The 24,935-nt window shown below is 48.0% G+C and overlaps 2 protein-coding genes across 4 annotated transcripts in view; one reads left to right on the top strand and one right to left on the bottom strand.

Annotated features, from left to right (window-relative positions):
• ap4m1 (adaptor related protein complex 4 subunit mu 1) overlaps window positions 1-19,934 on the top strand; it is a 44,315-nt gene extending 24,381 nt beyond the window's left edge. For all 3 annotated transcript variants that reach the window (XM_041178713.1, XM_041178711.1, XM_041178712.1), the window contains 12 exons: window positions 634-730; window positions 2,022-2,132; window positions 2,339-2,419; window positions 3,142-3,204; window positions 3,354-3,420; window positions 3,789-3,842; window positions 10,787-10,893; window positions 11,664-11,755; window positions 12,081-12,128; window positions 12,277-12,327; window positions 14,498-14,615; window positions 19,426-19,934. In XM_041178713.1, the coding sequence (XP_041034647.1) occupies window positions 634-730; window positions 2,022-2,132; window positions 2,339-2,419; window positions 3,142-3,204; window positions 3,354-3,420; window positions 3,789-3,842; window positions 10,787-10,893; window positions 11,664-11,755; window positions 12,081-12,128; window positions 12,277-12,327; window positions 14,498-14,615; window positions 19,426-19,617 (1,081 nt within the window). In that variant the 3' untranslated portion in view covers window positions 19,618-19,934. The remainder of the gene's footprint in view (window positions 1-633; window positions 731-2,021; window positions 2,133-2,338; window positions 2,420-3,141; window positions 3,205-3,353; window positions 3,421-3,788; window positions 3,843-10,786; window positions 10,894-11,663; window positions 11,756-12,080; window positions 12,129-12,276; window positions 12,328-14,497; window positions 14,616-19,425) is intronic.
• A 1,693-nt stretch (window positions 19,935-21,627) lies between these two features.
• Window positions 21,628-24,935, bottom strand: part of LOC121272293 (cohesin subunit SA-2-like) — an 88,338-nt gene continuing 85,030 nt past the window's right edge. Inside the window, exons 34-36 of the mRNA XM_041178870.1 lie at window positions 23,845-23,944; window positions 23,481-23,555; window positions 21,628-21,983 (exon numbers count right to left, since the gene is read on the bottom strand). Coding sequence (XP_041034804.1) covers window positions 21,975-21,983; window positions 23,481-23,555; window positions 23,845-23,944 — 184 coding nt within the window. The 3' untranslated portion in view covers window positions 21,628-21,974. The remainder of the gene's footprint in view (window positions 21,984-23,480; window positions 23,556-23,844; window positions 23,945-24,935) is intronic.

The raw sequence follows: 24,935 nt of genomic DNA, 5'->3' as shown, positions 1-24,935 counted from the left end.
ACCCAGACTGCCCCCTGACCCCACCAGAAATGGACCATTTGACTCAGACTGCCTACTGACCCCAGCAGAGAGGGGACATGGGACCCAGACTGCCCTCTGACCCCAGCAGAGAGGAGACATGGGACCCAAACTGCCCTCTGACCCCAGCAGAGTGGGGTCATGACCCACAGTACCCTCTGGCCCCAGCAGAGAGGGGACATGGGACCCAGACTGCCCTCTGACCCCAGCAGAGTGGGGCCATGACCCAGGGTGCCCTCTGACTCCAGCAGAGAGGGACCATGTGACTCAGAGTGCCCACTGACCCCAGCAGAGAGTGGCCGTGTGACCCAGATTGCCCAGTGACCCCCAGCACAAGAGGGGCTGTGTGACCCAGGTTGCCCTCACTCCAATATTGGTAGCTGTGCCTTCAGCTGCCTTGGCACTGAGCTCTGGAATTCCCCCCCTCCCTGAACGTCTCAGCCTTTCCATCTCCTGGTCCTCCTTTAAGACGTTCTTGAAAAGCTACCTCTTCAATCAAGCTTTTGGTCAAGGTTCCTGATTTCTTCTGTGGCTTGGTGTCAAAAATGTTTTTCTTGATATTGCTTTTGTTAAGCACCTTCTAGGAATTTGACTGTGTTAAATATACGTTCTCAGATTGGTTAGCCTCATCAAGGATCACTGTGGAACTCTGAACGAGAAGACCCTGCAGTTAAACTTTGCCCTGATCTATGAGCTGCTGGATGAAATGTTGGTGAGTGTTGATGGAATTGTTTGCCAGGACAGGACAGCAGTCCTCCAACAGGCGCCAGGACAGGACAGCAGTCCTCCAACAGGCGCCAGGACAGGACAGCAGTCCTCCAACAGGCGCCAGACAGGACAGCAGTCCTCCAACAGGCGCCAGGACAGGACAGCAGTCCTCCAACAGGCTGCCCACCCTCAGTGCTATTGATTTCTGCTCATTGTTGCAAATACTGTCCCTGCCAAGTGGATGCCAACCCACCATTTTGTTGCACCTTGCCAACTGGGCATCTCCCACTGTCTCACCACAGGGCACTAACCCTTGTCCCCAGTCACCCACCATCAAACCCACTCTTTCCCCACTATACCTGGGAAAGGAACAGGGCAGTGGGACTATTTTTGGATTGATATAGGGCTATGGGGAGAGAGTGGGATTAGTTTGGCATTGATACACGGCTATGGGGAGAGAGCGGGACAGTGGGATTAGTTTGAGGATTGATACACGGCTATGGGGAGAGAGCGGGACAGTGGGATTAGTTTGGGATTGATACAGGGCTATGGGAGAGAGCGGGACAGTGGGATTAGTTTGGCATTGATACACGGCTATGGGGAGAGAGCGGGACAGTGGGATTAGTTTGAGGATTGATACACGGCTATGGGGAGAGAGCGGGACAGTGGGATTAGTTTGGGATTGATACAGGGCTATGGGAGAGAGCGGGACAGTGGGATTAGTTTGCAATTGATACACGGCTACGGGGAGAGAGCGGGACAGTGGGATTAGTTTGGCATTGATACAGGGCTATGGAGAGAGGGGCTAGAGGGAAAGGTCAGGGATGTGGGGCTGAGATGGGGTGGGGGTGAGTAGGGCAATTGGGGGTCAGTCAAGGGATTGGGGGTGAGTTGGGGTGAGTTGGGGTAAGTTGGGGGTGAGTTGGGGGAAGTTGGGGGTGAGTTGGGGGAAGTTGGGGGTGAGTTGGGGGAAGTTGGGGGTGAGTTGGGGGAAGTTGGGGGAAGTTGGGGGTGAGTTGGGGGAAATTGGGGGTGAGTTGGGGGAAATTGGGGGTGAGTTGGGGGAAATTGGAGTGCGTAGTGGGGATTGGGGTGCATTGGGGGTGAGTTGGGATTGGAATGCATAGTGGGGATTGGGGTGCATTGGGGGTGAGTTGGGATTGGAATGCATAGTGGGGATTGGGGGTGGGGGATTGGGGTGAGTTGGGGGATGGGGGTATTGGCGGGTGGGATTGGGGGAGGCAGATGGGTGGATCCTGCCCCACGGACAGTTTTGACTGGTCTTTCCCGCACAGGATTATGGGTACATTCAGACGACCTCGAGCGACATCCTGAAGAACTTTATCCAGACTCAGCCAGAAATCGCCAGGCAATTCAACCTATTTGAACTGAGTAACATCGGCCTGGTGAGTCCCGGGAGTTCATGCCCCTCTTTTCCTCCACCACCACCCCACCCCACCTCAAATGCTCCTCACCTCCTCCCCCTTACCCCCACCCCTCCCAGTGCCCTTTCCGCTTTGGGGCACAGTTGAAAGTTTACAGTGAATGGTTTGGTTGAGGTGAAGGGGTGAGCATTTGGGCTCGTGTGTTTCTAACTTGTATTTTCTTGTAGTTTGGTGCAGACACACAGCAGAATAAAGTGGCTCCCAGTAACGCAGCGAGCAGACCGGTCCTGGCAAGGCGCAGTGAAGAGGTAAGTTTCAGGACCACGGTCTGGCTGGGTCAGGAATGGGTTCCCTGAGCAGGGATTCCCTCTGGGAATGGGCATCTGGGCACTGATCACGCTGGGATATGGGTTCCTCAGGCACTGACCCGCGCTGGGGTACAGGTTCCTCAGGCACTGACCCGCACTGGGGTACAGGTTCCTCAGGCACTGACCCGCGCTGGGGTACAGGTTCCTCAGGCACTGACCCGCACTGGGGTGCAGGTTCCTCAGGCACTGACCCGCACTGGGGTACAGGTTCCTCAGGCACTGACCCGCACTGGGGTACAGGTTCCATGTGATCTGATCCATGCTGGGGTGCAGTTTCCTCAGGCACTGACCCGCACTGGGGTGCAGGTTCCTCAGGCACTGACCCGCACTGGGGTGCAGGTTCCTCAGGCACTGACCCGCACTGGGGTGCAGGTTCCTCGGGCACTGACCCATGCTGGGGTACGGGCTCCTTGTGATCTGATCCATGCTGGGGTACAGGTTCCTCAGGCACTGACTCATACATGGGTACGTGTACCTCGGTCACTGACTCTCGCTGGGGTACGGGTTCATCGGCACTGACCCGCGCGGGGGTACAGGTTCCCTGGGCATTGACTCTTACCAGGTTATGGAGATTGTGAGTGGTGGGGCAAATTGGGAGGGGCGAATCTGTCTGGGGTGCAAGTGGACTGTACTTAATTCATCAACATTCTTTGTCATCCCAGGGGCTGAAAACTGAAATCTTTGTGGATGTTATAGAGAGGCTGACAGTAGTGATCGGATCAAATGTGAGACCAACCAGTTCCATATTTTATACAGCTTGTGTGCGTCTGTGTCTGCATGTCTGTGTGTGTGAGTGCCTGTCTGTCTGTCTGTGTGTGGCGATGGGTGTTGTTGCTGGTCTTCGCTGATCTCTCTCAATGGGAATGTGTTACAGGGCAGTCTGTTGAGGGTGGATGTACAGGGAGAGGTGCGGATGAAATGCTTCCTGCCCAGCAGCACAGGTACCAGCACTGTGACACAGCGCAATATGGCACAGCGCATATGACACATCTCGGGAGCAAACTGTTTTGTGACAGGGACTCAACTCCTGTATGAAATCAAACTGTTGACAAGGCTCACTCTATCCGGAAACTGTTCACACTGCTGCTCTGCCCCTCTCCTCCTCCCTCGCTACCCCCGCCCACCCCTCCCTCACCCCTCTATCCTGAAAATGTTCGCACCGCTCCCCTCTTGTTCTCTGATCACTGCGCTGACACTGGCCCTCCTACCAGGATTCTAATCTCTGGGTTTTAATTTCAGGCTGGCTTAATAACTCCGTCAATTCGACTTCCTCAGACTCTGACTGAACCTTTGTTTCACCTCTTTTCAGAGATCCGAATTGGGTTGAACGAGGAGTTCAGTGTTGGAAAAGCTGAGATCCGAGGTGAGTGGAACTGGTGCAGGTGAAGCTTGGGCGAGCAGTATGTTAAGAAAAGTGGAGGTTGTAAGTGGACAGGGAGGAGAGAGGACTTTGGATATGTGATGTGGGTATGATGAGATATCTGGGGATGTTCTGGTTTGGATTTGGGGCAGTGTAGAATTAGCAGAATGATACCAGGGCTTAAGCTTTGTTTTCACTTGAACCTCAAGGTTTAGGTTATTCTGATTGCAGTTAAAACAATGATTAAAGGTTTAATAGGGTAGATGAAGATCAACTGTTTCCTCTGGCTTGCGAGGGCAGAATTAAAAATAACATAGAATCTTAGAACAGAATCATAAAATAATTACAGGACCAAAGGAGGTGGTTCAACCTATCATTTCCCTGCCAGCTCTCTGCAAGAGTGCCCCCACCCCCACCCAGCCCCCCAGCTCTGTCAATGGTTTCTCTTGAGATAATCATCCAATTCACTTTTGAATTGAATCTGCCTCCACCCCACACTCAGGCAGAGCGTTCCAGATCCTAACCACTCACTGCATTAAAAACGCTTTTCCTCATGTCATCGTTGCTCCCTTTGCCAGTCACCTTAGGTTGGTGTTCTCTGCTTCGCGATCTTTCCACCGAGTGGAAGCGTTTCTCTCGAACGGAGTCCCTCTGCGCCCTAAGTGATTCTATGGGCAGGATTTTGCGCTCGGCGTGCAAGCGCGTACCCGACACGCCGGAGCGTGAATCAGCACCCGATGACGTTGAGCGAGTGTCCCGACCTCATCAGGCAATGTTTCAGTCACCGGGCGCACGTGAGAGTCGGTAGCTCGCCCGCCGACAATTAAGAGGCCTATTAAGGCCATCAAAGTGTTCATTAAGTGCTATTTTTCACTGCCCGTCCAACCTTATGGCTAATTTTAGGCAGAATTTTTCAAGTATACGTGGTGAGGTGAGTGAATCCGCTGTGTGCACGTTTTTTCCAGATTTTTAAAAACTTTACTCGTTGGTTTAAAATTCTTCAGCTCCCGGAGGCAGAGCTTTCAATGTGCATTTCCCCGCACGTGGGCAAACTTCTGCATTTGCATTCCTCCCACCCCCTCCCCAGCTTCTCAGCACGCCTTTCATTCTGGTTGGCCGTTAATTGGCCGTTTCCCATCCGCTCCCAGGCCCACCCAATGGTCCAAACTTCCTACCCCCCCCACCCTTATGATTTTTAAATCTCCTCTCGAATTCCAGGTGATGGTGTTCCCATGCGTCTGCTGCTCTTGCCGAGTCGATGATCCATCTCGGCCTCCTCCTCCGGAGGTCCCCAGCATCACAGATGCCAGTCTTCAGCCGATTCGATTCACTCCGTGATATCAAGAGATGGCTGAAGGACCCGGACACTGCAAAGGCTGTGGGCCCTGACAATATTCCGGCAATAGTACTGAAGACTTGTGCTCCAGAACGTACCGCACCCCTAGCCAAGCTGTTCCAGTACAGCTACAACACTGGCATCTCCCTGGCTATGCGGAAAATTGCCCAGGTATGTCCTGTACACATAAAGCAGGACAAATCCAACCCTGCCAATTACTGTCCCATCAGTCCACTCTTGATCATTAGTAAAGTGCTGGAAGGGGTCATCAACAGTGCTATCAAGTGGCGCTTGCTTAGCAATAACCTGAACCCTGATGCTCAGTTTGGGTTCTGCCAGGGCCACTCAGCTCCTGACCTCATTACAGCCTTGGCTCAAATATGGAAAAAGAGCTAAACTCCAACGGATACAAACCGAGCCTATCTAATCTTTCTTCATAATACAACCCACCCAATTCAGGTATTAGTTTAGTAAACCTTCTCTGAACTGCATTTCAATGCATTTACATCCTTAAATAAGGAGACCAATACTGTACTCCAGATGAGGTCTCACCAATGCCCTATATAACTGAAGAATAACCTCCAAACTTATGTATTCAATTCCCCTCGTAATAAACAATAACATCTATTAGCTTTCCTAATTACTTGCTGTACTAACTTTTTGTGACTTATGCACTAGGACACCTAGATCCTTCTGCATCTCAGAGCTCTGCAATCCCTCACCATTTAGATAATATGCTGCTTTTATATCTTTCCTGTCAAAATGAACAATTTTGTATTTGCTTACATTATATTCCATTTGCCAGATCTTTGCACACTCACTTAACCTATCTAAATCCCTTTGTAGTCTCTGTATATCCTCTTCACATCTCACTTTCCTACCTATCTTTGTGTCATCAGCAAATTCAGCAACCATACCTTTGGTCCCTTTATCCCTGTGGCATACCACTCATTACATCTTGCTAACCAGAAAATGACCCATTTATGCCTACTCCCATTTCCTGTTAGCCAGTCAATCTTATATCCATATTATCCCCGACACCATGAGCTTTTATTTTTTGCCGTAACCTTTGATGTGGCGCCTTATCAAAAGCCTTCTGGAAATCTAAGTACAGTACATCCACCAGTTCCCCTTTATCCGCTCCAAATGTTACTACTTCAAAGAACTCCAAGAAATTGGTTAAACATGATTTGCCCTAGAGAGAGTGCAGAGGAGATTTACCAGGATGTTGCCTGGGCTGGAGAGTTTTAGTCATGAGGAGAGATTGGATAGACTGGGGGTTATTTTCCTTGGAGGAGAAGAGATTGAGGGGGGACATTGAAGTGTATAAAGTTATGAGGGGCAAAGATAGGGTAGACAGGAAGGAACTTTTCCCCTTGGTGGAGGGATCAATAACCAGGGGGCATGGATTTAAGGTAAGGGGCAAGAGGTTTAGAGGGGACGTAAGGAAGAATTCTTTTATCCAGAGGGTGGTGGGAGCCTGGAACTCACTGCCTGAAAGGGTGGTAGAGGCAGAAACCCTCATAACATTTAAGAAGTATTTGGATGTGCACTTGTGATGCCATGGCATACAAGGCTATGGGCCTAGTGCTGGAAAATGGGATTAGAATAGTTAGGTACTTGTTTGACTGGCGCAGACTCGATGGGCTGAAGGGCCTCTTTCTGTGCTCTGCACCTCTATGACTCTATGACATATCCCTTCACCTAATTTGCCAGTTCACTTTAGCTGGCTCTGCTTTCATGCCCTTATTTAAGTTTAAAATACCGGACTTTGACCCACTGCCATTTGAGCCTACTTCGCCATTCATAAAGATCATGGCTAATCTGGTGTAAAAACAAAAAACTGCGGATGCTGGAAATCCAAAACATGAGGACTCGAAATGTCAACTCTTTTCTTCTCCGCCGATGCTGCCAGACCTGCTGAGTTTTTCCAGGTAATTCTGTTTTTGTTTTGGCTAATCTGGTTGTGGTTTCACTCCGCTTTCCTGCCTGTCCTCCATAACTCTCGACTCCCTTGTCTATCAAAAAGCTGTCAAACTCAGCCTCGAATATATTCAATGACCCGGCCTCCACTGCTTTCTGGGGAAGAGAATTCCACAGACTAACGACCCTCTGAGAGAAAACATTTCTCCTCATCTCCTCCATAAATGGGAGACCCCTTATTATTAACCCATGTCCCTTGGTTCTAGTCTCACCCATAAAAGAAGAATCACCCTCCTGGCTTCCACCTTGGGGAAAGGCCAATTCGACTAAGTTGAGATGTGATTTGGCAAAAGTGGCCCGGAAACAGCAACTGAAAGTGAATCGGCGTCAGAGCAGTGGGAGGTATGCGAGGAGGAGACAGAGAGGGTTCAGAACGAATATGTTCCCACAAAGAAAAAGGGTGGGACTCTCAAATGCAAACCAACCCCTGCCCTAGATATCAAAGAGCAGACATTCTAGGATAAGGCAATAAAGAGGGAAGCTTGTATCAAATTCCAAGAGCTCAATCCTGAAGAAGGCCACGAGGAGTATAGATAGCGCAGGGAGTGAAATTAAAAAGAAAATTAGGTGAATAAAGAGAGGGCATGAAAAATACTGACGAGAAGAATCGGGGAAAACCCAAAAATGTTTTATAAATACCAGAAGAGCAACAGAAGAACTAAAGAATGAGTCGGGCCTGTTAGAGACCAAAGCAGTAACTTGTGTGTGGTGATGGGAGGATGTGGGCATGGTTCTCAAAGAATCCTTTGCATCTGTTTTCATAGGGTCGATGCATACGAGTGCACGAATTAGGAGCAGGAGTAGGCCACTCGGCCCCTCAAACCTGCTCTGCCATTCAATAAAATCACGGCTGATCTGGTTGTAATCTCAACTCCACATTCCCTGCCTACCCCTGATAACCTTTTACCCCCTTGTTAATGAAGAATCTATCTAGCTCTGCCTTAACAATATTCAAAGACTCTGCTTCCACCACCTTTTTGAGGAAAAGAGTTCCAAAGTCTCACAACTCTCTGTGACAGAAAATTTCTCCTCATCTCTGTCTTAAATGAACAACCTTATTTTTAAACAGTGACCCAGTGATGTAGACATTATAGTTAAGGAAGAGTGTGAAATATTGGACCGGTAGACATAGTGAGAAAGGAAATATTAAGGTATTCAATATCTTTGAAAGTGAATAAATCTCCAGACCCGGACGAAATGTATCCCAGGTTATTAAGGGAAGCAAGAGAAGAAAATAGCAGAGGCTCTGACCATCATTTTCCAATCGACAGCACTTTCCAAACCCACGACCACTACCACCTTGAAGAACATGGACAGCAGATAGATGGGAACCCCACCACTTGGAAGTTCCACTCCAAGTCACTCACTATCCTGACTTGGAAATATATCGGCCGTTCCTTCACTGTCGCTGGGTCAAAATCCTGGAACTCCCTCCCTAACAGCACTGTGGGTGTACCTACACCACATGGACTGCAAACAGTTCAAGAAGGCAGCTCACTACCACCTTCTCAAAGGGCAATTAGGGATGGGCAATAAATGCTGGCCCAATCAGCGACACCCACATCCTGTGAATGAATTTTAAAAAAGTCCTCGCTGGCTACAGGTGTGGTGGCAGAAAACTGGAGGACAGCTAACATTGTTCCATTGTTTAAAATGGGATGAAGGATCCCACGACTATGTAAAAGGCGTTTCCTTAAAGTGGTCTGCGAGCAAAGCATTTGTGTGTGTGTGTGTGTGTGTGTGTGTAGCCCACTTTTAATTTGAGTAGTTCAATTAAGAAAAATAACCCAGCAAACAAACTTTAGTCTTATGCAAGGTAAAGGGTTAATTTATTACGAAAACTGCCACCGAAAGTAACTTGAGTAAAAGTGATAAAGTTATTAGTTATTAACTAAATTAAGTTATTAAGTAAATAAATTATTTATGGGGCCGGTGGTGACATAGTGTCATTAGACCAGTAATCCATAGGCCCAGGCTAATTCTCTGGGGACATGGGTTCAAATCAGGAATTTAAATTCAATTAATAAATCTGGAATTGAAAACCAGTCTTGGAGGCGATGACAATGAAACCATCGTCGATTGTCATAAAAACCCATCTGCTTCACTAATGTCCTTTAGGGAAGGAAATCTGCCATCCTTACCTGGTCTGGTCTACATGTGAGTCCAAACCCACAGCACCATGGTTGAACCTTAACTGTCCTCTGAAATGGCCTAGCAAGCCACTCAGTTCAAGGGCAATGAGGAATGGGCAACAAATGCTGTCCTTGCCAGTGACGCCCACATCCCATGAAAGAATAGAAAGAATACAGATAAAGATTAATAAGTCGACAAAAATATACTTAGAGACTGACTGGAAATCTCATCTTTGTGAGATATTGTTGCGGGCCTGTTGCTTGAATTCCTCCTTTCTGAAGTTAAGGGGTTGAAACTTGAGGTTCAGCTTAGCAGCTGCGATGGCTTCTGCAGTCCACCAGTCAGTGTTTACTTTTGTCAGGTGGATTCAGCAGGTTTTTGGAAGAGAGAGGTTTCCTATTCCTTTTTAATTCTGAGGTTATGGCAATTGTAGTTTGCCTGGGCTCTTTCAGCAGAACACTAGCTGATTTCTTAATACCCTCCTCTTTGTCTATCCTTGGCCAAGAAACCGGTCTGAAGTTGTTTCTCAGAGTTCTTCTTTGAGTTAGGCACACAAAATGGCTGTTTTCTAACAGACTTTATAATACAGTTCCAAAACTTAAAATAGCTGCTATGTTAATTTTGATGAAGCATTTTTCCACTAGGCAAAGAAGTTAGTTATGCTGAGGTCCTTTGAAGTCCCTTCCTGTCTCCTGTTCTCTCAGAAGTAAAAGGCTTTTTCATGCCTTTTAGAAGATTCAATGGACGTTCCAGGAGGGGTGTGTGCATTTTTAATAACCCTTGGTAGCCACCCTTGAGATATAACTCTGACAAGGTTTGAACACAGAAAGGTGCCATATTATCTGTCCATTATTCCATTTTGAAAAAAGCTTTTGAATTCAATATAAATAGGAAATGTGTCTTTAAAACAGTCATCCTTAAAATCTGTAATGTCATAATTACCTGTTCGTGACAGACGAGTCATTACAGGACAGTCGGGTGGTGGACAAATTATCGGGAAAAAGCTTCTGAGACAGTGTATAAATCACCATTTAGAAAGGTATGACTTGAGCTAGGAAAGCCAGCGTGGATTGTTAAGGGAAGGTCACATCTGAATATTTTGATTTGCAATTTTTGAAAAGGGAACAAGGAAGGTCAGTGCGAGTAGCTCTTATAAAGTAGTCTACATAGATTTTAGCACTAATTTTGACAAGGTCCCACATGGCAGACTGATGGGTACATTAAAAGCTCATAGGATCCAAGGGAGGTGGCAAGTTGGATCCAAAATTGGGATTGGGATAAGGGTGGGTAGCAGAGTTCCGGGATTCGGAGGAAGGTGGATAGCAGAGTTCCGGGATTGGGATCGGGACGAGGGTGGGTTGCAGAGTTTCGGGGATTGGGATCGGGACGAGGGTGGGCAGCAGAGTTCCTGGATCGGGATGAGGGCGTTGGTTGTATTCTGGGATTGAGATGTCACTGGGATTACTGCTCCTTCATTCATACTGTCTTTTTTCAGGATATGCAGCTGCCGTCAAGGTTGATGAGTGCAGCTTCCATCAGTCGGTCAAACTTGAGGAATTTGAGAGCAACCGAATCCTGAGTGTCATCCCTCCCCAGGGAGAGGTAAATAATCTCACGGCCCACCCCATCCTGACAACACCCCCTACCCCCACAAACCCTCCCATTCCCCCCTCTACTCTACAATCCCTCTCCCCACACAGCTATGCTCTGATTCTTTACTCTGTTTAGCTGACTCTAATGCAGTCTCTCTCTCTATCGCTGACTCTGACAGTCTCTCTCTCGCGCTGACTCTGATACAGTCCATCTGGCTGACTGGTACAGTTTCTCTCTCTAGCTGATTCTGATACAATCTCCCCCTCTCTAGCTAACTCTGATACAGTGTCTCTATCTCGCTGATTAGTCTCTCTCTCTCGCTGACTCTGATACAGTCCATCTAGCTGACTGATACAGTCTCTCTCTCTCTCTCGCTAGCTGACTCTGATACAACCTCCCTCTCTTGCTGACCCTGATAGTGTCTCTCTCTCTCTCTCTAACTGACTGATACAATCTCCCTCGCTCTTGCTGAATCAGATACAGTCTCTCCCCCTTCTAGCTGATTCTGATACAATCACCCCCTCTCTAGCTAATTCTGATACAGTCTATCTCGTTGATAGTCTGTCTCTCTCGCTGACTCTGATACAGTCCATCTAGCTGACTGATACAGTCTCTCTGTCTCACTGACTTTGATAGTCTCTCTCCTTCTCTAGCTAACTCTGATACAGTCCCTCTAGCTGACTGACAATCTTTCTCTCTCTCTCGCTGACACTGATATGGTCTCTATCTAGCTGACTGATACAGTTTCTCTAGCTAACTGTCTTTCTCTCTTTCTCTAGCTGACTCTGATGCAGTATTCATTATCGGATGACCTTCCAACCTCTCTCCCGTTTCGACTCTTCCCGACAGTGGAGAAGGACACCAACAGCAAGTGAGAAACTTCAGCCAAAACACCCCATCGCTGTCTAACAGAGGTTTGGGTGGGGGGAGAGCGTGAGCGGTATTTTGAGGGTGCAATTGATGGAATATTGGTGCTGGGAATGTGAGGGATTCAGTCAGATCAACGGACACTGGAGCTCGCGGCCTTCTTGCTCTTTCCCTCTCTCTCCTTTCTGTCTGTATCTCTCCACTCTCTCTGCCCCTCGTGTCTAATTGTGTTTAAAATTTCTTGTCAAAGAATTGTGAACTGCATTCAGCTGTCACTGTACTGGGCTTCTATCTCTCACATTCACTCTCTCGTTCTCTCTCTCTTACAGCCGTCTGATGGTGTATCTCAAGCTCAGGTGTGATTTGCCTCCAAAGAGGTGAGTAGAGGATTAGGCCTTGGAGAGGCACAAGAGATGTCAGTACTGACAGGCTGGCTATTGTTTCATTGATCACTGGGATATGACAGAGGCTTAGCCCTGTCTGCACTGTCTGTGTAGCACTAATTGTCTTTTCTTTCGATTATAGTCAGGCTTTGAACGTCACAGTGCACCTGCCTGTGCCCAAAGGGACAACAAGGTTAGAAAATACATCATTACACAGTTAACGTGTTTTGGTCAATTGTGCCTCTTTTTTTATTTGTTCATGAGATGTGAGCGTCCTGGCTAGGGCAGCATTTATTGCCCATCCCTAATTGCCCTTGAGAAGGCGATGGTGAGCTGCCTCCTTGAACCGCTGCAGTTCATGTGGTGTAGGTACACCCACAGTGCTGTTAGGAAGTTCCAGGATTTTGACCCAGCGACAGTGAAGGATGCTGGGTAGTCCATCTGACTTAATGTAATTGAGTGGGTTGTTGGACCATTTTAATGGGCAGTTAAAAGTCAACCACATGGCTGTGGGTCTGGAGTCACGTGTAGGCAAGACTGGGAAAAGACAGCATATTTCCTTCCCTAAAGGGTTTGGTAAAACATGTTGGCATTAACAACATCCTGCACTTCTATGGTCACTGATAGCCGCAGTGTCTGAGGGTCAGTACTGAAGGAGTGCTGCACTGTCGGAGGGTCAGCACTGAAGGAGTGCTGCACTGTCGGAGGGTCAGTACTGAAGGAGTGCTGCACTGTCGGAGGGTCAGTACTGAAGGAGTGCTGCACTGTCGGAGGGTCAGTACTGAAGGAGTGCTGCACTGTCGGAGGGTCAGTACTGAAGGAGTGCTGCACTGTCGGAGGGTCAGTACTGAGGGTGTGCTGCACTGCTGGAGGGTCAGCACTGACGGAGTGCCACACTGTCGGAGGGTCAGCACTGAGGCTGTGCTGCACTGCTGGAGGAGATGTACTATGGAGATGTGAACTTCCAGATGAGACATCAAAGCAAGATCCTGTCTCCCTTTCTAGTGGATTGAAAAGATCCCATGGTGCGATTTCTATGGAGGGCAGGTTAGTTCTGTCCGGTGTCCTGGACAACATCTCTAAAATGGATTATCTGGATGCTATGACATTCTAGATTGAGGCCCACCAATTGGCACCATGTTTCCTACATCCAAAAGTGATGACACTTCACAACGATTGTCATTGGTTGTAAATGCCTTCAAAACTGATACAAATAGTCCCATGTGACAAAGCTGCTCTGGGACAGGTTCTGATTCCGAATCGGGATCCAGTCTGCGACACGGTCTGTTCCTGGATTGGGATCCCATCCGGGGCGAGGCACGATATGGATCAGAAACCAGACCAGTACTGACCCTCCTGCAGTGCAATGCTACCTCAAATCTGACCCTCCGACAATGCGGCATTCCCTCAGTACTGACCCCCCGACAGTGCAGCGTTCCCTCAGTACTGACTGGATCAGGATCCAGTCTAGGACAGGGTTTGGTCCCAAGTCGAGATGAAGTCCAGGTCAGTGTCTGATCCCCATCCAGGTCCAATCTAGGGCAAGATGTGATCTGGATCAGGATCCAGTCTGGATCCCAATCTGGGACCCGGCCATGCCCCGGGTGGATCCAAATTCAGGACTGGACCCAGTCTGTCATCAGGCTGTCCCAGACTGGATCCCGATCCAGATCGTGTCTGGGAAAGGGTCAGATCCTAGACCAGGATCCAGTCTGGGACAGGGTCTGATCCTGAATTGGGATAAAGTCTGGGATAGGGTCTGATCCCCAATCGGGTCCAATCTGTGGCAAGATGCGATCTGGATCCAGTCTGGATCCCGATCCGGGACCCAGCCATGCCCTGGACAGATCCAAACCTGGGACCTGTCCCAGACTGGATCCTGATCCAGATCGTGTCGGGGACAGTTTTTGTGGAGCAGTTAGATGTACTGCGTGGGGGAAATGCACCGGATGTGCTATGAACAGGAGCCACCCGGTGCAGATTAAACCAGAATGGACGAGAGGAGACTGAACATGGGGGCTGAACCATGATTGTCGGAGCAAGTGGAAATGGGAGGCGTCTGCTCCAGGAGCACTTCACTGTAAAGTGTAATGATTTGGATCATTATGAATTTCCAGAAGGATTCTCTCATGAGATGTGGGCATCACTGGCAAGGCCTTCATTTGTTGCACCATTCCCAATTGTCCTGCGAGGCCATTTCCGAGGGGCAGTTAAGAGTCAACCACATTGCTGTGTGCGTCTGGAGTCACATGTAGGCCAGACCGGGTAAGGACGGCAGGGTTGGGTCCTGGATCGGGATCCAGTCTGGTTCACTGATGAGTATCCGTGTTGACTGTCACTAATTCTGGGCTTTTTCTTTTCAGCCTGTCCCAGGAACTGAGCAGTCCTGATCAGAGTGCGGAGCTGGACTCCAGCACCCGGTCTGTGCACTGGGTGATTCCACGTTTCCACGGAGGCTCTCAGCTCTCTGCCCTATTCAAGGTGAGAGTCGCGCAGTGGGTGGGTTAGTAAGTGGTGGTGGTGATTTGAGGGTGGGCGACAGCTTGGCATGGGTGGGGAGGGGTCAGCTGGGTAGTTTTATTTGGAGGAGTGAGCTGGGAGGAGTCGGTGCTCCCGATTAACAGTAAAATATTTTGAGAGAAGAGGCTGCAAAGTTAAATTAAATTCAGGCCATTATAAAAAGGAAATTACCTTAAATATCAGTGTGGTGGATAGATTAATAACAACTTGAAGGATAGAAACCGAGAAAATAAGAGGTGAACAGTAGGATGAGGGAGTGTGAGGAGCCAAACTCAAACATGGAGGCAGACTGAAGGATTGGACAGTACAATGTAAAAGAACCATTAATTGAGGTGCTAGTTTGAGTGGGGAGGGGTTAGTGGTATAAAACTACAGCGTGTATAACACCACCTTTACTTCAGTCTTCACACAAAAGAAGAGATTGCAGAGAGGGGAATCCTCAGTTGGTTGAAGGTGAGATATTCTAATAAATGGTAAACGCAGAAGTTATTTATCCTCCTCAAGGGCTGCAACTTGATGGCTTTGGCGTGAAGGCGATGCAGGAAGAGGCAGCCGAGCCCCAGAATTGATGTTTTTCAGTTGTGTGGGGAGACTGGAGAGGCTGTGACTGTTCCTCTTCCAACAGAGAAAGGGGAGATTAAATAGAGCATTTAGTTTGAATAAATGAGAGGGTGTTTTAACTGGCAGGTGGATCATTAACTGGAGAGCATAGATTTAAGAAAATTGGTAAAAGAAACAGGGCGGGGAGATGAGGATTATTATTTTTTTTTAAACAACGAATTGTGATCAGGAACGGGCTGCCTGAAAAGGCGGTGGAAGTAGATTCAATAGGAACTTTCAAAAGGGGAATTGGATAAATACTTGAAGGGGGAACCATTGCAGGGTTATAGAGGAAAGAGCAGTGGGGGGCGGGTTAGTGGGACTTATTGGATAGTTCTTTCAAAGAGCTGGCCGAGGCACGATGGGCCAAATGGCCTCCTCCTGTGCTGTAAGACTGTGAGATTCAGGTTTCTCGGAGAGTGGGCGATGTGCTTAGGGCTCGAGAGCAGCCAGATATTGCAACTGGTTTCAGAAAGGGAGACAGATCACAGAGGTTCAGTCACAGGCTGGTTAGCTAGAGCAGGCACAATTTTCAGTCTTAATGAGATCACTAGATTGGGATACAGTGAAAATAATTATCAGGGACAAGAGTGATTTCCGGAAGAAACATCCTGCTTAACCAATCTGCCGGAGTCTTTGTGGAGCTGTTAGGTGTACTGTGTGGGGGGAAGTTACTGGAGGTACTATGAACAGGAGCCACCCGGTGCAGATTAAACCAGAATGGAGAGGGGACAAAACGTGGGAGCAAGTGGTAATGGGAGAGCGCTGTCCTGCAGGCATCTGCTCTGGGAGCACTTCACTGTAACATAAATGATTTGGATCATTATGAATTTCCAGAAGGATTCTCTCATGGCATGTCACTGGCAAGGCCTTGATCTGTTGTCCCATCCCTAATTGCCCTTGAACTGAGTGGCTTGTTCAGCCATTTCAGAGGGGCAGTTAAGAATCAAACACATTGCTGTGGGTCTGGAGTCACATGTAGACCAGACCAGGTAAGGACAGCAGATTTCCTTTCCTATAGGACATAGTGAACCAGATGGGCTTTTAACAACAATTGACGCTGGTCTCCATAGTCTCACCATCTCAGGGACGAGCTTTATATTCCAGATTTTATTAATTGAACTTAAATTCCACCAGCTTCCGTAGTGAGATTTGAACCCATGTCCCCAGGGCATTAGCCTGGATTGCCAGCCCAGTAACATGGCCACTATGTCATTACCCCTGAGACTGTTAATTAAAGTTGAAGTTCATGGAATTGAAGATGTAGTATTGACCCAGTTAGGAAATTGACAGTGCCAGCAAACAATTGGGATAATGGGCAGTTACTCTCGTTGGGAAAATGTAGTGTCCTCACCTATTCATCATCATGATTAACAGCTTAGATGACGGGGTAGAAAGCTACATATCCAACTTGTCCAAATGGCACAAAATTAAGCAGCATTGTAAGCAGTGTAAAATTACAAAGATACTGACAGATTACGTGAAGGGCAAACGCAAGGTCCCGTTGGCTCTGAAAAGAACAGGGTACTGTCTAAATATTCAACGGTTAGAAATGGTGAGGATCCAAAGACTTGAGAGTCCAGGTACGGAAAATAATCAGGAAGGCCAATGGAATGCTGGAATAACTCAGCAGGTCTGTGGAGAGAGAAACGTTTCAACTCTCCTTCAGGGCTGAAGAATGGAATGCTGGCCTTTCTATCCAGAGGACCAGACTACGGAAGAGGCTAGAAATGTATACTGCAGCCATACAGAGCCCTGGGCTGACCACACCCATAATTACTGTGAGCAGTTCTGGGCACCATCCCTGAGCGAAGGTATATTGGCTTTCTTGGGAGTTGCAGTGTAGATCGACCAGAATGATATCTGGATTCCGAGGGTTGATTAGTAAGGAATTACACAAGCTCAGGTTGAATCCCCAGGAATATAGGTTAGACGGTGATTTGGTCAAAGTTTTCACGATATCAAGGGGATCTGACAGGGTAGATAAGAGAGAAACTATTTCTGCCGATTAGGGAGTTTCAGACTGAGGGGCACAGTCTAAAAATTAGAATCAGACTTTTCCAGAGTGACAGCAGGAAACGCTTCTCCATACAAAGGGAGGTAGAAGTTTGGAATTTCCTTCCACAAACTACAATTGACGCTGGACTAATTAAATTTAAAACTGAGATTGACAGAAAATGCTGGGGAAAAAAATCAGCAAGTCTGGCAGCATCTGTGGAGACAAAAACAGTTAATGTTTCGAGTCTGGATGACTCTGCTTCTCTCTCCACAGACGCTGCCAGAACTGAGTTTTTCCAGCATTTTCTGTTTTTATTTCGGATTTCCAGCATCTGCAGTATTTTGCTTTTATTGGAAGATCTTAGCTAACCAAAGGTATGAAGGAATATGGGGGCAAAGATTGGTATGTGGAGTTAGGGTATAGTCAGCCATGATCTCGTTGATCAGGCTCAATGGTCACTGCTGTACCTGTCAATAGGGCTTGAGAGTAGAGACCAAATTTAGACCATACTCAAATAGGAGGCTAAATGGATAATTCTGAAATCAAAGGAAGGGGACACGGAACTGAGTCAGTATGGGGAGGCAGATTTTTGTTAGAATAACCTGTCATGTCATTCCTGGGATGAAAGGGCTTATCTTATGAAGAAAGTTTGAACTTTAGAACAAGAGGTGATCTTATTGAAACATATAAGACCCTGACGGGACTGGATACCTGGAGGATATTTCCTCTTGTGGGGGAACTAGGGAACACAGTTGAAGGATAAGGGGTCATTCTTTTCTCTCCGAGGGTTGTTAGTCTGTGGCATTCTCTTCCCCAGAAAGCAGTGGAGGCTGGGCCTTTGCCTTGAATAAATTCTGAGTTAGATTTTTGATAGATGATGGAGTTGAAGGTGTGGACAGGAAAGTGGAGTTGAGAGCACAATCAGATCAACCATGATCCTACTGAATGGTGGAGCAGGCTCCAAAGACCTAGTCCTCCTACGTCCTTTCAAGAGAAAAGGCTCGGTGGTGTGGAGGAACAGAGGGATTTGTGGGCTTCAGGTTCACAAGGCATTAAAAGCAGCTCAACTGAGTACGGTTGCAAAGACGTTCATGAAACCCAAGGGCTTATGGCATAGAATATACCTTCTCAGAATAAGAAACTTTGCATTAGATGGTGAGAAAAGTGAATGAGAGTCTACAGAGGGATTTTGGTGTTCTTGTACATAACTTTGTGATTTAACATAAGGTACAGCAATCAGTGTCATTGTGTTTTGTGAAGGTGGATGTTATTTTTAATATTTTTGGGAATAAGGTGGTACTCTGTAAAGAAGACTAATTAAACTTGGGGGAAGGTTAGTAAAGACAGCTTTTCTGTGGGAAGCAGAGATGAAAGGTAAAGGTGCTAAATGCATGCATTTGTAATGAGAGGCTATGGTGGAGATGAATGTACAAGTAAATAGGTTGCATTTGAAATTTGCATTATAGGATAAGTAGGATCTTGACTTTTCAGCTGTTAAGTTTCAAAGGCAGTTCAGAAGTGACAAGGAACTTTTACACCATGAAGGTTGTTAAATTTTATTTTACCCTAAAGTGAAGACAATATGAAGACAGAAGATTTTCATATTTTGGAAAAATTGAGTTCAAAGATCAAAGGGGGAAAGGATATTTAAGGAAAGATGTTGAATTGTGTTCGCTGAGGGGGAGATGTCTGAACACAGAGCTGGTCTCAGGACAAGTTATGAATTTGAAACAGCCATCCAGTTTCGAGCCAGAAAAGTATTTTCAGAAACAGACTAATTTCTGAACTTCCTTGAGATTTCCACAGCAGAGTGGAAGAGAGAGAGAGAAGTCATGTGGTATACTTTATTAAAGTAGCAGTTTTTGCCTTGGGTAATATTACTGGATATTTATGGTTAAAAATCTATTAGGTGTTTACTTGTGTTTTGGCCGCCTAATTTTAAAATCCTAAGTGTTACTGGGATTCTATGCTTCTGGGATTAGTAGTTTTCCCCTTGTTTTCAAAATTAAAGTTATGATGTGTAAGACAAGTTTTCCTTTGGGATTTGGTTTGCTCAGTGAATAACAGCTGCAGTTGTAACAACTTACACGCTGATATGTTTGGGTGGATCATTGAGGGAGATGTGGAGAAGTAGTGACTGCTGTTAATGTGTCTGCATTTCCCTTGTTGTAGCTGGATGTTCCTGGACTCAGTGCCTCGTCTCTGCTGGAGCTTGGTCCTGTCTGCATGCAGTTTGAGCTCCCGATGAGCACTTGCTCAGGGCTGCAGGTCAGATTTCTACGCGTTTCCAGTCTGCATTCTCCGCTGCCTCATCGCTGGGTCCGATACGTCACACACAGTGACTCCTACGTCATCCGCATATGAATGGGAGACTGGGCCAGGGAGGTCAGAGTTTGTGTCAATGTAGTTATGGCTGAGAATTGCGTTGACTGAAATGGGAAATGAACCGGTCAAAGTGAGGGCTGCATAGAACTGGATACACGGTCACTGAGTCAGCACCCAGTCACAGGACTCATTCATGTCACTGGGACTTAAGCCAGTCAGGCCCTCCAGTCTGTTCTGCCACTGAATCAGATTATGGTTGGTCTGTATGTCTCTAATATTAGAGTGAAATATCCAGGACAGTTCTGATCACTCTCTTTTCTGAACAAATGTGTAAATAAAATCTTCAACAGAAATAACACCAGGGTGTGCATAGAATTTTTAAAAATTTATCCTTTCACAGGATGTGGATGTTATTGCCAATGCCAGCATTTGTTGCCCATTCTTAATTGGCTTTAAGGCAGTTAAGAGTCAACCACATTGCTGTGGGGCTGGAGTCACATGTAGGCCAGACTGGGTAAGGATGGCAGATTTCCTTCCCTAAAAGACACTAGTGAATCGGATGGGTTCCATGGTCACTATTACTGAGCCTAGCTTTCATTCTAGAGTGGTTTTTTTTGGGTTATTTCATTGAATTTAAATTCTACCAGCTGCTGTGGCAGGATTTGAGCCTGGGCCTCTGCATTACACGTCCAGCAACAGGACCAGTTTCCCCCTGTATATGATTTTTCATAGTGGTTTAGAGTTTTGAGAGGCTGGCTTTGGACACTGTTGGAATTGTCACATCAGGAGGACCGGTTCTCGACCTGCAGTCAGCGAGTCACTAAGGGTCCCATGAGATAAAGTGAAAGTGCTGGCCGAGCAGGACCAGCCTTATGGGTGGTGGACTTCATCCGTGCTGGGATCACATTGTGCCTGTCACTGCTTTAAGACACTGGGTTGAAAGCCCGAGGAGTGATATGGCAAATGGTAATAGTGGCCTAGCCTCTTAGGTTGGTACACTCACTCAGGAAGGGACAGAGAAGTTGTCCAACTGGTGTCAGACCATCCTGCAGCCAGTGCGATGCAATGACACAGCTTCACCAGACCAAGTAACTCAAATTCAATTTTTAATTACCTGGCATTTTAATTTATGAACAGCAGCCAGGGGCACATTCTGAAATTCTATAAATAAATATAAATGCATTAGAAGTAATTCAGAGAAGATTCATTCAACTGATACCTGAGAGGGAGTGGGGGTTATATTACAAGGACATTTTGGGCAGGCTGGACTGTATCCCTAGGGGTTTAGAAGAATGAGAGGGGACCTTATTGAAACATAAGATCCTGAAACAATGTTTCCTCTGATGGGGGAGACAGTTTAAAAATAAAGCATCTCCCATTTAAAATGGAGATAAGACTACATTTTTTCTGAGGATCGTAAATCTTTGGAACACACTTTGGTGAGTAGTGGAAACGGGAATATTTTTAGGGCAGCGTTAGATAACCTTTGACTCCCTTGTTAGTCAAGAATCTATCAGGGATAGGCAGAATGTGGTGCTGAGGCCACAATCAGATTGGCCATGAATTAATGAATGGCCTGCTCCCAATTCGTATGTTTGCATGTACGTATGTGTCTCATTCCCTTGGGAAACCAGGAACAGTGACTTTTACAGGGAATGATCCAAGAGTGCCATTGTCAAACAGGAATAACAAGGAAAGACAGACTCTGCAGCAAAAGCAGTCACGGCCATTTCACCGAGCTCTGCAAGTAAATACCTGTTTCCTTAAAAATATTAAACACTCTACATGCAGCACTTTCATAAGAGTATTATATGGATGTCAGGCAAGCAGCGTACCTAATCAGTGTAGGGATACTCGAGGAGGGAGCTCAGACAGATTTCTCATCGAGTTACCTCCCGTTCAGGAGGAAGTCCAGCCTTTGTGCCTGAAAACTGAAGGCCCGCGGGTGTTGAAAGGTCCAAGCCCCCTTCAGCCGGCTTCTCATATTCAAACGCTGCACATTCCCTGTCACTGTTAACACTTGAAAACACAGAAATTGGTGAGGATTTCACTTGATATAACTTTTATTAACAGAAGATAAACTAAGCAGAAAAAAATCTCTTTACATCGGAAATATACAAAAAAAACACAGCTTAACTGTACAACAGAAGGAAGAAACCTGGTCTGGATCCTTGTTTGAGAGCAACACCCATCTCTTTCATCCCGTGTTCGCAGTAACAAAATGCTCCAAATCAAACAACTGAACAACAAATACAACTAAAAACAGTGGATCAACTGTGTTACCGGGGTGAGTGGCCCCTGGCACAGGCACTCCACTCGAACACAGATCCCATGTTCTCTCCATGTCTCAGGACAGAAGGCCTGAAGTCCACAAATTCAGTCTGTTTACAGCCACTTCAGAAGTCCTGAGGACACAAAAGAGAGAGAACTGGAGTCAACACGCGAGACGTAAATAGACAGCCGGGAGTCCAGAGACCGATTGATCCCAGAGCCCTCCTATTCCCCCAGCCCACTGAATGACCCACTGCCCAATAGCAGTCATTGGATAGTTGCACAGGGATGCTGAAAGATTAGGTGAAATTGGGAGATGACATTCAAGGGCACAAGAGGAGATTTACTGGAACGGTTCCAGTGTTAACAGGTTACAATTAAATGTACATTAGACTGGAGATGCTGCACTTGCTCATTTAGGATTCAGACAGAGTAAAATGGCTGATGGGCCAACAACCAGAGGACATGGATGGAAGATGATTGGCAAAAGAACCAATGACAACGCAAGGAAAATCTTCCTTTACACAACGACTGGTTTGCAAATGGAATGCAAATGGAAACAATAAGGAGCTTTCATAAGCAGATTGGATAAATACATGGACAACAGGGATTATGAAGAAAAGGGAGTAAGACTCACCAGATTGCTCTTCAATACAACCAGCAGAGACTCACTGGGCTGAATGCCACCCACCTCCGCCCCCCCCCCAATCATGTGCTGCACTATTTTAGAAAGAGAGGTGAAGCCATCTGTATGGGTTTTGAAATGCAATCACTAATACATGTCCTACCTAGCGTGCCATAGTCATGTTACCTATCCCATGAGGGGCTCCCTGCAGGCAGCCATGATACAATCAGCTCGATAAAGACCTCACGCTGAGAACACCACAGTCTTTGACCTCGTAACACCATCGACTTTGGACCCAAGAAAAGAGAGTGCAGAATATTTGCTAAAGGGTGAAAATCTGGCGGAGCAGAGAGATTCAGGAATCACCGACTGGCGGTGAATGGAATATTGGCCGTTATCTAAAGCAGCCTGGAACACTAGGCGGAAGGAGTGATGTTCCAGCTGTACAGAGCTCTGGTCAGGCCCCATCTGGAGTAGTTCTGTTTAGTACACCTCAGGAAGGGTATGGTGCCTTGGAGGGGATGCAGAGAGGATTCACCAGAACAATACCAAGGACAGGTTGCACACAGTCTGCCTATATTGCCTTAAGAACAGAAGTTTAAGGGGTGATCTAATCGAGGTGTTTAAGGTGATTCAAGAATTCAATAGGGTAGAGATAGAGATAAACTATTTCCTCAGGTGTGGAGGCGAGGGGAGTCCAGAACAAGGAATGGGGCAGAACCTTAAAATTAAAGCCAAGCCATTCAGGGGTGAGGTCAGGAAACACTGCTTCACACAAAGGGGAGTGGAAATCTGGAACTCTTCCCTACCACTCCCAATTAGAGATTGATAGGGATTTTGTTTGGTACGGTACAGATCAGCCATGATCTAATTTAATGATAGAACTGGCTTGAGGGGCTGAATAGCCACCTACACCTGTGGAACATGCTTGAAGGGCTGAATGACCTCCTCCAGTTTGTGTGCGCCATGCCCGAGGAGTTCACTGTGAACAGGTACAGTTACTTACGTCAATATCAAGAATGCTGGAGTCGAACAGATCCTGTAACAGTCCAGCTCTGCCTTGTCTACTGAGGGGTGCCGGCTGAAAAAGAGACACACAGATATAGAAAAGCAAGCCAACGAGGAATCGAGAAAACTACAAGCGACTAAAAACCAATCTCTGCACATCTGTACGAGGGGAGTTCTCAAACACCTGTGTACCAGCTGTGTCATAGTAGGTCACACCCAGAGCTCTGTACATTGGAGCCCCATAATACAGGGTGACAGTCTGCATTTGGCACTGAGGGAGCGCTGCACTGCGCGAGGGGGCGCTGCACTGTCTTGTCTCGCACCCTCGCTCCTGTCCCTTCTGCTAGGCTTTAGTTACTGACCAGACTGATCTCGCTGTTTGTATCTGACCGCTCACTCGTGGCGTCCGATATTATTTCTCCTGCCTCAGAATCCTCTCCATCTTCCTCCATCAGGCTGAGGCTGTGAGAAGGAACAACACAATCACCCTTTAAACAGGCCGTTACAGTTAACACAGGAGAACAACATTTCAGACAGTCCACAAACCCCGTCTCTGGTCTCAGTCCTGCCTCCTGGCCCCAGCTCCCCATCTTGGTCCTGCCCTGTGACACCGGATCCACCCCTGTCCCAGTCCTGTCCCGGGACACGGGCTCCCCCTGTCCCGGGACACGGGCTCCCCCTGTCCCGGGACACGGGCTCCCCCTGTCCCGGGACACGGGCTCCCCCTGTCCCGGGACACGGGCTCCCCCTGTCCCGGGACACGGGCTCCCCCTGTCCCGGGACACGGGCTCCCCCTGTCCCGGGACACGGGCTCCCCCTGTCCCGGGACACGGGCTCCCCCTGTCCCGGGACACGGGCTCCCCCTGTCCCGGGACACGGGCTCCCCCTGTCCCGGGACACGGGCTCCCCCTGTCCCGGGACACGGGCTCCCCCTGTCCCGGGACACGGGCTCCCCCTGTCCCGGGACACGGGCTCCCCCTGTCCCGGGACACGGGCTCCCCCTGTCCCGGGACACGGGCTCCCCCTGTCCCGGGACACGGGCTCCCCCTGTCCCGGGACACGGGCTCCCCCTGTCCCGGGACACGGGCTCCCCCTGTCCCGGGACACGGGCTCCCCCTGTCCCGGGACACGGGCTCCCCCTGTCCCGGGACACGGGCTCCCCCTGTCCCGGGACACGGGCTCCCCCTGTCCCGGGACACGGGCTCCCCCTGTCCCGGGACACGGGCTCCCCCTGTCCCGGGACACGGGCTCCCCCTGTCCCGGGACACGGGCTCCCCCTGTCCCAGTCCTGTCCCGGGACACTGGCTCCCCCTGTCCCAGTCCTGTCCCGGGACACTGGCTCCCCCTGTCCCGGGACACTGGCTCCCCCTGTCCCGGGACACTGGCTCCCCCTGTCCCGGGACACTGGCTCCCCCTGTCCCGGGACACTGGCTCCCCCTGTCCCGGGACACTG

This window comes from Carcharodon carcharias, chromosome 33, assembly GCF_017639515.1.
Source record: "Carcharodon carcharias isolate sCarCar2 chromosome 33, sCarCar2.pri, whole genome shotgun sequence".
Taxonomy (NCBI): Eukaryota; Metazoa; Chordata; class Chondrichthyes; order Lamniformes; family Lamnidae; genus Carcharodon; species Carcharodon carcharias.
Note: the sequence above shows the minus strand (reverse complement) of the source record. Positions and strands in the feature narration are given on the sequence as shown.